Genomic DNA, 13,376 nt, shown 5'->3' on the forward strand with positions numbered 1-13,376 from the left:
TTAGGGTATTTTATATGAATAATCTAATTATGAATTATAATTATATTTTTAGATTATTGAAATCATTTTCCAAAAGCTAATAGGATTAGCTTTTTTTGAATCATTAAATTTAATGAATTTTTAGCATCTCTATTGATTAGAAACATCAAATTTTAATTGTCACAGTAAGCATGACTTGACTTTGAAATTTTAGACAAGTGTGCACTTTCTTGCTTGGATGTTCCGCTTTTGTCTTTCAAACTACTCATTTGTGGCACCGCATATCAATTATTTCCAGAGAGGCAGTTCCAGCAACGTTAGGGATTGATGGAGGCATCTCTTGCCCAGACTCTGCCCTTTGGTAACATGCTCAGAAGTTGATGTCGTTAATAGGAGCCTCTGCCATACAAGGAAAAAATATATAATGCAACTTAAAATTATTCTGCACAAACTGCCAGTCTCAACTTCCACCGCATCTCAGTTGGATAAATTTAAATTCACATTACTTAATTTGGAATTTAAATTAAACGTAAAATAAGATTTTATCATATTCATGTCCTCCCATGGAAATTGATTAGGTGGTATACACCCAGTGTAAGTGCCTGGAGCAGGTGTAAAGATGTAAGCATGGGCGCATTCAATGTGGATGGGCTGCATGTGTTGACAGTTGAATTTATAAATCAAGGAAATAGAATCACATAAAGAGGAAAATGTTACACATCATATATTAGGAGAGACTATATTCTAAATATATTTTAAATAGCTGGCGTGAGCACAACCCAAAATTATAGGTATTGATTATTTGCGATATTAGAGTAGTAGGTATTTTGGAAATCCATAAATTAAAGAGTGTAAGATTGCTATATATACATAAAATATATTCCAATATGAAACTTATTGGTTCTAATTTTGTTATAGAAAAGCGTACGTGATTAAGAAAAAGCCAGAAAGAAAGAAAACTTGCAATTGAAGGCGACATGCAGCACTAAAATATATGTTAAGTTTGGAATTATTAGACATCATACATTAATGAGTAGATGAAAATGCTAAAAAGTCAGAAGTGGTTGAAAGTTTTAATCTTAGAAATTATCAAGTTGTACAAAAAAAAAATGTATAATAAATACGCAAGCTAGCTAACTTTTCTTGCCACATCCGCCCACCCGACTGCTCTCTTTCTCCTTCTCCTTCTCCTTCTCTTTCCTTCTTCTCCTTATTTATATATCTCTCTGTTGTCATTCATCCGCATAAGAAAGACACTGATCCAAGGATGGGATTGTTGAGAGATGAAGGTGTAGTTTACAAGGCAGTGAATGAGGTTGATGTTAGTCCTGAAAGCGATCATGTTTATGTCAAAGCCAATGTCAAAGGTTCCATTTCTCTTCTTTACAATCTCTCAATTCTCTATGCAAATTCCTTCGACTGACTGAATTTTCACTTCTCCCTGTTGCTGTGTCTGTGAGTTGCAGAAAGAAATACAGTTGTATAGTACTAGGTTGTTGTCCTTGTAAATGTTGGTAAATGTAATTTTAAAAACTATTTTTTACTGGAACTAGTAAAAAAAAAGGCACAAATTTTAATAACATTAACGCTGGAGTACGTAGAAAATTAAAGACAGTAACTGATTTTGATTTACTTTTGTAGCTCCTCGAATGGCTGGATTTGTGGTTAAAATATTTGTTTGGCTTCTGGAGATGCCTATTCTTGGACAAGTGTTGTCTTACTTCTTGAAGAAAAATAACCTAATTCAAAAGGTACGCACTTTTACTTCACCTTTTCACCTCTTTTTCCAATAACCAAATAAAACAAAAGCTTGTCAACTTTGCATGGCTCATCCTTACATATATAATAACGCAAAACAAGTTTTAGTGAGAGTTAATAAATTGATAATTAAATTTTAATTATTTATTTATTTATATAAATAAATATATATTTGATATATATTATTTAATAGTTAATATTTTAAAATTAAAAATAAAATAATATAAATCAAATACACATCTATTTATTTACGTAAAATAAATATATTTATACTCATAATCCTACGTATTTACTCAAAACTTCTTTGGGAAGTTGAATTCATTCGGCAATTATTGATTTCGCAAGTAGTTATATTTTGGGCCCGGCTTCAATAAATGCACAACAAGAAAAAGCGGCCACCTACTCACATAAAAAAGAGACGGTCCCCGTTACCCCACGGAATTAAGTGTACTGGGGCTGTAACGCCTACGGATAACATGTTGACGGCAGATGATAAACGGATAGGTTCTCATCTTTTAAATTTAAAAATATTATTTTTTTTTATTTATTAAATTAAAATATTTTTATAAAATGTAAAACAAAAAATAATAAAAATTTTAAACAATGGGTTCTGGCTGTTTTTTCAATTTTATTTTTGAAAAGTTAAAATAATTTTTATATTTTCATTTCTTAGTTTTTTTTTATCAGAATTATAATTTAAATAAAAATTAAAATGAAAAGATTCGAAAAAGATTATTTATGATTTCCCAGACCTTAAAAATTAGTCAATACCCCCAGCATCAGGCAGGCAGGAGCAGTGCGAAGGGCAGGTGCTCTCTTACTCCCATCCCATCTGTCATCTGCTCAGCCGAGGACACGTGAACAAATTAGATATTTTCGGTCATAAGAAATTGATAGAAGTTACAGTGGCAATTTCGTCATTATATATGGAGTAACGGCATCTATTTCATCAACTCTCGCGTGTTTTTGTTTGTAAGTGGGTTCCCCTTTAGTATGAAAATTAAAAAATGTCTACGTCAATCAAATTACATATGTCTTGGTTAAATACATATTTTGTGTACTTGTTAAAATATTTACACTAAGATTTTTTTTTATATTATCAAATTATAAAACTGATTAATTAAATTATTTTTTAATTTATTATTTATTATTTTAATTAAAAGTAAAAATTTTATCTTAAAAGAACAAAATTAATATTATCATTTAGTTTATGAAAATTTATGTATATAATATATTTTTTAAGGCCAAAGCACTATGTCCCATCCAAAGTATGTTTTTTATCCAAATTTCTCCCGTTAATTTTAAAAATCTCATTTACCCACCCATAGATAACTAAAATTAACTGAGTTCATTAGCTATATCATTTCTCCCACTTAAATCTTAAAAACTAATAATTTTCTCTCAATCCAAGTTTTCAAAAACTATATTTTCCCCCTAGGATTTTCAAACTTTCAGATCTAATTTTTTCAACGATGCCCAATGATCTCCAAACATCTATTCTCTCTTCGGACGTCATGTGGCGTCGTCGTCGACGAAGACGACGCATCTTCATCCAGACAAATTAGACTCTTCTTGGTCTTTGACGAAGATAAATCATTTTCGTTCAAAGATGAAGATGATATCTTCTTCAAAGACGAAGATGGTTGGTCTTCATCGTCTTCGTCGACGATGACATTGAGGAGGAAGAGTTGTCGTCTAGAGATAGTCAGTTGTTATCGAAAAATTCAATCCAAAAAGCTTGGAAACCCTAAGGGGGAAAATTGTTATTTTTGAAAACTTAGATTAGGGGAAATTGTTAGTTTTTGGGGTTTAGGGAGAAAAATAAAATCAAATTTAAGTTTATTTTTAATATTATAAATAAAATAATGATTTTACCCTTGAAACTGTCTTTTTTAACAGCCCATGGGTGGATAAATGAAATTTTCAAAGTTAATAGGGTAAAACATATTTTGGGTGGAAAATAGTCCTTTGGCCTATTTTTAAAGTTGAAGTCTGAATTCCACTGAAAGTCAGACCACCACAACATGTGTAGACCATTAGTTAATAAATTTATTTGTATAAAAACCTCTCGTTTCATTTAAAAGGTTAGGGTTACAGAAACTGCTACACAAACCCTTAGTTTTTCCGTTAAATATAGGGCTTGACCAAATGAAAATATGAACTAGTTATATTTTGCACTTGTGTATCTTTACCTAAAACAATTCATTAGCATCTGATTTATAAATGAAAAAAAAAAAAAGTAAAATAACTAATAAAAATCTTATGTTAAAAAACCTTAAACCTAAAATAAATATATTTAACTCAAAAAAAATCTAAAAATGTTGCCATGTCATTGGGCTATCTAGATGTGCCCTGATATCCTTGCGTTGGCCTAGAAATTAAAGCTGCAGAGGATGACCACACCGAGCACGATGTGATGTGTCATGATTTGGCAGATTCACCATTCACTGCACTTCACGTGAGATCCACTTGGCCAGGGCTGGCACCAACCATGCCACGTCAAGGGCCTGACACTTATGGCTAAATTGATTTTTTTCATCCTTAATTTGAATACCTAAATTGTGTTTTCAGAAAATTAATTATTTTGAGAAGTTACTTGGAGACAACTAGGAAGCATGAAAGTAATTGAATTGTGTGTGTGTATGGCTTTTTTTATTTTTTATTTTTTTATGAATTAAAAATTAATAGTTATGGAAGTTGTGGCAACTGGGATATTATAACAGAAATTATTTTGAAATTTTTTAAATGGAGTGCCTTAAACAAATAACACTTGTGTGTATGTAGGCGCAGCCATTTGACAAAGATACGGATTTCAGTTCAGTTTGTCTAAAATTATTGTTTCTTCGCTGTGATACCCACATGAACATGAAGATCCCTTCTTACTTCATTCAACAATAATTTCATTGATGTTGTTATAACAGATCATTCATCAAATGTGAAACAAGCGCATATATGAAGGCTCTTTTATTGCTTGAATTGATGTATAATTTTAGTGCTTGTTAATTCTTTTGAAAGTCTCTCTGTTATTTTCAGCTACAAACATTTAACGACAATGTTTTTTTTCCCCCAACTTTGGCAGCTTGTTACGCGCGCAAAACTTGAAGAGCCACCTCTCTTTGTTCCTTTACATCCCTATGAAGGTTTGTTTTCATAAACTGTTTGCTGTTTTCGCATGCACTGCAACTTCTTCACCACATTGTTTAATAAATAACCTTGCATTGTATTTCAGATTGAGTGATACAATGATTTGATCTTCTTGTTTTGGAATTGTTTATTCATCCGTTGCATTCAATAATTAAGTAGTTTATCTTCTTTCTGACTTTAGATCTTAATGAACAACAAGTCAAACCCATTTCTTCTGATTTATCTCCACCCGAACAAGTTCAAGAGGCCATAGACTGTCTGCCTTCATCTTTGCCTTCACATAAACCTAAGTTTCATCGCTGGACAATACTGGATTATGCCAGAGCCTATAGTTCTGGAGAAATAACTCCTCTCATGGTAATCTTCTCACTACATTTTCATTCTTAATCCTATTTTCGAAAACTCAAATTATTTTATACTCTGCAAATGTTGCTTTCAAAAATTATTACATGTTTTTTCAATCACTCCTATAAAACCTTTTCTATAAAATGGTGTATTGGTGAGATACATTGTTTCCCAAGGAATATAGCTTCGGTTTGTACAGATTGCAGAGCGGTTCATAGCAGCCATCCTTGAATCTTCAAACCCTCCACTGCAAATGTCATTCTTCATTAACTATGATGCTAAGGATATTCTACGGCAAGCCACAGAGTCTACTCTTCGATATGAAAAGGGTATGTACCAATAAGCCAGATTCTATGTATTTCCCTTAGGAAAACACTGTATTTAAATGCTCTACATCTTTTTAGTAGTAAAATAATTACTAACTTCTGTCATTAACTCAGTTAAGACTGCAGTCCTATATTGGAATCTGCTGCCTTTAGAAGTTGTGTTAAGCTCTAAGAATTGTTTTAAGATCATCTGACTATATTGCTTTTGGCCAATGATCTTTCTATAAAGAGCAATGTTATATTTATCCACTTTTGGCATATAATTCATGTACACAGATGATATGTCATTATAAGATTAAATGTTATTTTATTTTTAATTTAAAATCACCCTATCATATGGTAACATATAATCTATGTACACGAATTGTGCATTATAAATAAGTACACATAGTTTTATAGTTTTAATCTGTTATATTCTCTCAGAGCATTTTATATTTTGCTTGTCAAATCGTCAATAGTATCGTTAATGTTTCTGTTTATTAGCTATGAAACAGATCATGCTTTTTTCAAAATCTTCATCTTATTCTTGTTATGGTGCTCTCCAGGACAGCCAATATCGGTTCTAGATGGAGTCCCAATTGCTATCAAGGATGAAATAGATTGTTCTCCATATCCTACTACAGGTAACCTGATGTTCCATGGTTTTCCACCGAGTTTCTATAGTCAAAGAAGCCTTCTTGTTGAGATCAGTTGATTATTTATTCCATCTTTAGCTCTTTTACCCATTTTTGTATTGTTTCTTATAGGAGGTACAAAGTGGTTGCCCAAACTCAGACCTTGTACAGCGGATGCATGCTGTGTAGCTCGTCTTAGACAATGTGGTGCAGTACTTGTTGGGAAAACTAATATGCATGAACTCGGGGCTGGAACGAGTGGAATTAATCCTCATTATGGGTGAGGAAGATGTCTCTTCTTATGCTAAATATTGCTTTATTGGAATCATTTGCTGCTCTTTATAGAATCCATGTTTTACCATTTTGATCCCATGTAACTGATATATAGACCATGTTGCACTTAGTCCACCCAAAGTTTCTAGATTATGTTATTTTATCATTCAGGATTTATAGGCATTGAAGGTGACATATTCATTTCATGAGTATTGTAGGATCACCAGAAATCCATATGATACCAACAAAATCTCTGGAGGTTCTTCAAGTGGATCTGCTGCAGTGGTGTCTTCAGGATTATGCCCTGTGGCCCTTGGTGTTGATGGAGGAGGTAATTTACACAATATTTTCCACTTAAAAAAGACCAATGCTTAGAGGAAATCTGAATTTCATGATTTCAGCTGCATTGTTAATTATAACAAGGTTATTCTGTACCAAACTTAAATACTTTTGTTAAAGGTAATTGGAATTTGGAACTTATATCAAGATGTCTTCATTAAACAGAATGAAATGGTGAAGGCTACTCAACCTAAATAAACAGATTCACATCAAACTGGACAATTGGTTACTGATATTTTTTTGTTGTGGTGTCCTTAATGAACTAAGAAATTAAAATTATTGAAACTGAATTCCAATGTTGATATTTACAAGTTAAATTGTGTCATTCGAACATAGAACACCTTAAAATATTTTAGTGGAGGCTAGGAGTATATTTTGAAGATTTTTAGGATACTAAGAGAGACATGTGTCATCTTGTAAGTTTATGATGTATTAAAGTGTGTCTCAGCCTCAATAAAGAAATTCATGAAGAGATTATAGAACGGTATTTTTCTCAGAATCATGCTTCAAGTACATCTGAAAGAAAACAATTTCCTCAAGTAACAGGTAGTCCCTAAAATATAAGAAATTATGAGACCATACGTTGTCAGATTATGAGATAGGAAGATGACATATAATATGTGGATGCAACTATAGAGTTAGACTTGTGCAACCTTTTATCTTTTTGGCAAATACCACCAACTTTTTACCTTACTGAAAAATGTCTCTTTTTTAATGTTTATTTAGGATCCGTGCGAATGCCAGCAGCACTTTGTGGTGTTGTTGGTTTCAAACCAACGTTTGCGCGTGTACCTCTTTCTGGGTGAGAAATAAGCATTTGCATTTGTGTGTAAAATTGTTTCAATGCTCTTTGAGTTTCATATCTAGAAGTTTTTGATAACTTTTTGACAATTTTTTTAGTGTTCTCCCTTTCAACTGGACCGTCGGGATGGTTGGAATACTAGCAAGCACTGTAGAAGATGCATTTATTGCGTCAGTGTTGTTTCTCTGGTTCTCTTGGCATTTTTTAATCAATTTGAATTCATAAAATATCTTCTAATTTATCTTTTTGAGTTGGAAATATAACAGAAACCACTTTATTTTGTTCAGTTACGCAGCAATTAATGGCCCTCTTCCAACTCCCCCGTCTTTGGTAAGACTTTCATCCCACTAGCTATTACTTTTCATTAACTATCCAAAAGCTTACAATTCTCTATTTTTATAGCAACAGAAATGAAACATGGACATTTTATAAGAAAGTTGTATGTTGATTTTGCATGTCATATAGATGGCACAATATAAATTTTGTTTCCATGAACAGCCAAAACTATGACATAGAATAGAGTTTAACCAACAAAAGTAGAATTAAACCTCCATGGCTTTGACAAACTAAAGGATCAACATCTGATTTCATGGTGATATGTGACCTCTTTTTTTGTTTGTATCAAAGTATCATTTCTGTAGGACAAAATAAATAACAAGCAAGTACAAACAATTACTACATATATTTCTTCTAGGAGTAAGCTAACACACATGGACCACAAGTAGTGAATATCTATAAAATTCATTATATTTACTTACGGTACCAGGAGCATTTGGGCTTTATTCTGTCTTTGTTATGCATTTCCTCTATTGCTTAACTATGCAGTTTCCTCAACCAAAATGAGGATGTAGTTTTTATTAATGGTGGGTAATTTTTTTGGTATGCGGTAATCTACCAGCCCAAAGTATATTTTCCACTGCTGAAGTCAACAATACCGATTTCAGATATCAGATTAGCCAAGTATGGAGAGGTTAGTAATAGGATTTATCTAAATTATTACATTTATGATCAATTTAAGTTCATTGGGTAAAGGCTATTTCTAACCTTTTACTAAAATTTGAATCTAGTGGTTTAATGATTCCACCAATGACATCAGAATTTGCTGCTCTTCTGCCCTGGACCAGCTTTGTGAGCACTATAATTGGAAGGTATAACCATAGATGCTTGTTTTAACTGTTAAATGGTATCATTTCTGCAATAATTAGACATCTAGTGTGCTACATATGTATTGCATCATTTATTTTCTTTCCAGTTTTCTTAGGATCTATTTCATTCTTATATTTTCCAGCTAGAATTCCTTATTCACGTTGATTTTTATTTCCCTCTGGATGTTTATTAATATTCAAACCAGGACTTTTGCAGACTATGAACAAGATTTTTTATTTAGTTTTGTTGCACAAACATGCTTATAATTGAATATTAGCATTGCATTGATATCTTTCCCTCAAAATTTGTCTAAGTTTTCACTTCCTCCCTTTCTCCCTCGAAATTTTCATCAACATCAATATTTTTGCTCTCATTGCTATTTGTATGTTGGTTATATAAATAAATTTAATGATTGCTTGCACGCTAATGTTCCAAAGGTTTTTTTGTGTGTAAGACTATAGCGGTTACTATACCAGAGATAGAAGCTATGCGATTGGCACATTATATGACAATTGGATCAGAGTGTACCACATCGCTTTCTTCTTATCTAGAAAAGTTGTATGTCTATTTCAACCCCCTCCTGTTATCACTTTCTTTCTACAAAAATTCTAAAACTGGGATGCTGACACTTGAATCTTATCAAAATAGGAATTATGCAGAAATAGGGTGGGATGCAAGAGTAGCACTTGGTGTCTATGGTGCTTTTAGCAGCAACGATTATATAAAAGCTCAGAAGATGAGGTATATGATAGTCTAGATTTACTTAATTCAATTATTATCATAATTATTTATTTATTTTTGTTTCAAGAATATTAGTTACTACTTACAATAAGTCAGAATTGGAAAGAAATAAAGCCTAGAGACCTATATAATGCACATATGAATTGAAGCAGAGAAACCAGGTCAACCAAAGAAACTGATTTTAATTGTCTTTCATAGACAAAATATATTGAAATTTTAAGATGGCTTCAACTGAACAAATAAATTAACTGTATTGAAATTGTACAACTCCAAAAGTTCATTTCAAAGACTTCATATTTTCTTATGCTCTTCTTAAAAGTAAAGTTCAATACATATGACATAATGGTGTTTATTTGTCTACTATAGTCATTTTATTGATAGGATCTAGGATGTTTTGCAAGATTTTCTAACAGGCGGCAACATTTGGGTTCACTTGCAATATTCATTCACATTTGCACATCTTATTAATTCATAATCCATAGTCTGTGTAAGCTTCCTCATCAATGAACATATCATATTCATTTTCTCAGTTACTTGGCTTTTGTGACATTCCTAAACCAATTTCAATTTGTTTTAAAATTTGTAGGAATCGCCAAATGCAGATCCACAAAAAAATATTTGATAAGGCAGATGCCATAGTTGTTCCAACAACAGGGTAAGTTTTCGTAGATTTTGAGTAATTATGAGACTTTTTTATTATTTTAAATTGTACAAGATACATAGTTTATAGAATTATTTACAAACTCACAAAACATGAAGCTAGATCCTAATGGAAAGAAACTAATATTTGGCTTTATGAGAAGAATTACATATAATAAAAATGGAAAAATACACTTTATAAATTAGGAAATAGTTGATATCTCAATCTCTATTTGTCATACTACCCCTCAAGTTGGGTTGTCAATGTTAATCATTCCCAACTTGGATTAAAGGCATTCAAAATTGGTGTGTGAGAATGTTTTGGTGAAGACATCGACAGTGTGAAAAGAGAAGGGTTTGTAGATTAAGAAAATAATTTCTTGATTAAATGACAATCTATTTTTATATGTTTAATTTTATCATGATGTACAAAATTTTTTACAATATTTATTGATATTTGATTGTCATAATACATCTTTATAGATTATCTTGAAAGAACTTTTAGTTCATCAAGAACTCGTTTTAGCCACATCCCTTCACAAATTCCATGAGCCATAGCTCTGAATTCTGTCTTTGCACTACTCCTAGCAAAAATAGATTGCTTCTTACTCCTTTACGTAACCAAGTTTTTCCATACATAGGTGCAATAACCTATAACAGATCTTCAATCAATGACAAAGCTGACTCAATCTACATTTGAGTATGTCTAAACATCTCAATTTTGTGTTTTCTTGAAAAATTGTCCAACACTTGGGGTCATCTTTAGATACTTGAGAATACGGTAAACTCCTTCCATGTGCATCTTAGTTGGGTTGTTCATAAACTAACTTGCAATACTAACTAAAAAGTTTATCTTTGGTCTTATGTGGGAGAGATTAAATGAACTTACACCTAAGGAGTTGGTGCCTTTCTTTATCTGTGAGAGGATTATCTTCAATTATGCTCTGTTTGTAGTTATTGTCTATTGGATTATCTATAGGTTTGCAACGAAACATTCTTGTCTCCTTTAATAGGTCAAACACATACTTCTATTATGACATTACAATTCCTCTTTTGATTTAACAACCTTTATCTTGAGAAAATATTTCAAATTCCCCAAGTTTTTTATTTCAAATTCATGTGCCAAGAACTTTTTTAGATTAGTGATTTTATTCTCATTGTCTCTTGTTAAAATAATGTCATCCACATAAATAACGATGATAGTGATTTTACTTACAATTATATGTTTCACAAATAAAGTATGACGTGTTAGACATTGTGAATATCTAAATTTCTTAATTGCCTTAGTAAACCTATCAAACCATACTCTAGGTGACTATTTGAGTTTGTACAAAGACTTCTTTAATTGACAGATATTATTGACCTTTATTTTGTTTTTCAAGCATAAGGGAGTCACTATATAAACTTATTCCTCTTAATCACCTTTGAGAAATGCATTTTTAACATCCAATTGATGAAGTTGTCAAATATGAATTAAATGCCAAGGAAAGATATTCGAGATTCCTGAAATTGATCCCATTAAATCCCTAAAATCTCTCCCTTTAATTCTGATATAAATCTGTGTACATCTCAGAATGATTTGTTAGCTGATTTGTTTTTTATTTGATTGATTCTTTTCTTCCTAAGAGTTGACCTTAGGATATGATCCTTAATTGAGATCTTCCTTTGTTGTATAAATACTATAAAATTATTCCCAGATGAGGTGAATGAAATTATTCTTTCTTTTATGGTATTAGAGACTCTTTTTTAGAGTCCATTCTCCATCTTTTCAAATTTTTTTTTTTTTGGCTTTCATTGCCAAACAACCCACTATTATCAGCCTTTATTGTTGATTTTCCAATTCAACCTTTATTGTTGACATATCCCAATTCTTAGAGTCTTTTGGCAATAATATGTTTACCATTTTGAATGCCATCTCAAATTTTATAGGTGTTATGTAACACCCCTCCTCAGATACATACCCTTATCTACAATATACACCCAAAGAGACCTGTCAACCTTTTTACCCATAACATTGTTGCTAATATATTTTCGGCTAGCATCTTGAGTCAATTTTACAAATGTGACTAATAAAAGTAGACACTATTTTTTGCATTCCCCTCCTAAACTTGTGGCTATAACATCTGATTTTATGATAGCGTGACAGCATACCCAATAAAGGATGATGCTTCGAAGACCGGTGAGCTTGATTACATAAATGGAGGTATGAAAGGAATGATAGAATAGTTTTTTTTTTTTTTTTTTGGATAAGTGAATGATAGAATAGTTATTTACCTAAGATGCTCATTTGCTGAACTTTCTATTTCAGCTGCACTTATTCGGTATTCCATAGCAGGAAATTTTCTGGGCTTGCCAGCAGTGACAATTCCAGTAAAATCTAACCAATCCTTCAATTTCTGTTACTGCCAATTTTTTATTATTTGATGTATTGTTGTTTCTTATAGGTTGGATATGATAAAGCAGGCTTGCCTATTGGCCTTCAGTTTATAGGGAAGCCATGGTCTGAACCCACATTGATTCATATAGCATTCGCAATGCAGGTATAATATTTTTTAACCAATTTTCTCTTGATTTGGAAAGCCTTCGCCCCATGGAATGGGAGACTAATATTTAAGCTCATTATTTGCCTTCTACTGCGTGTATATGAACTGGTTAGGCAACAATTATAAGGCCCGCTGATATGTAAGCTACTTTGTTTCAGGCCTTGCGCATTGCTGACTACAGAAAGCCCAATGTTTTCTATGATCTGCTCAGGAATGAGTAAAAGCACCTGGAAACGAAGTCATTATTTACACTGTATGTAGCCGAAGTTTTAATAAATCTTTGAGATTAACAAAATGAACTGCTATGTTTATCTATGTAGCAATGATCAAATGCACAAGTATATTCATTAATCATTATTATTCTATGCTGTTGTGGAGAATCAGTTGTTATTTGATTCACTGTTTCGAAATCTTTTGAAACGTATATAAGCTAGGCCTTTTTTTTTTAAATAATTTTCCCGTGTTATATAAAATAGGATTCTTAATATTTGTTAGTGCCGCATTAGATTTTGTAATAGACTAGATATTTATATTTCAAAGCCAGCAAAATTATAATGTTCAAACTATTGGATTTCTTTTAAACAATATTTCTTGTGTTATAGGATCTAATTCTCTCGTATTTTCCACAAGACTCATCTTCCCACTAAATTAATTTAATAGTGTGTTAAAAAAGATCAACTTTACATGTACAATGATACGACAAAACATTAGTGTTAGAGTACTATTA

At 31.8% G+C, this 13,376-nt stretch overlaps 1 protein-coding gene across 2 annotated transcripts; it reads left to right on the forward strand.

Annotated features, from left to right (window-relative positions):
- Positions 1 to 1,117: 1,117 nt before the first annotated feature.
- Positions 1,118 to 13,029, forward strand: LOC123199102 (fatty acid amide hydrolase). Of its 2 annotated transcripts, none has more exons than XM_044613945.1 (20): positions 1,118 to 1,346; positions 1,621 to 1,730; positions 4,817 to 4,877; positions 5,063 to 5,238; positions 5,426 to 5,555; positions 6,098 to 6,175; positions 6,299 to 6,446; positions 6,658 to 6,770; positions 7,505 to 7,580; positions 7,679 to 7,750; positions 7,868 to 7,910; positions 8,479 to 8,550; positions 8,648 to 8,728; positions 9,181 to 9,284; positions 9,375 to 9,467; positions 10,054 to 10,122; positions 12,245 to 12,309; positions 12,415 to 12,476; positions 12,551 to 12,646; positions 12,808 to 13,029. In XM_044613945.1, exons 1-20 carry the CDS (start codon positions 1,247 to 1,249, stop codon positions 12,868 to 12,870), a joined length of 1,812 nt encoding a protein of 603 aa, XP_044469880.1. In that variant the 5' UTR covers positions 1,118 to 1,246; the 3' UTR covers positions 12,871 to 13,029. The 2 variants fall into 2 exon arrangements, with proteins under 2 accessions (XP_044469880.1, XP_044469881.1); XM_044613946.1 differs by having other exon boundaries at positions 5,081 to 5,238.
- The last annotated feature ends 347 nt before the right edge of the window (positions 13,030 to 13,376 follow it).

The sequence above is a fragment of the Mangifera indica genome, chromosome 16 (assembly GCF_011075055.1).
Source record: "Mangifera indica cultivar Alphonso chromosome 16, CATAS_Mindica_2.1, whole genome shotgun sequence".
Lineage (NCBI taxonomy): Eukaryota > Viridiplantae > Streptophyta > Magnoliopsida > Sapindales > Anacardiaceae > Mangifera > Mangifera indica.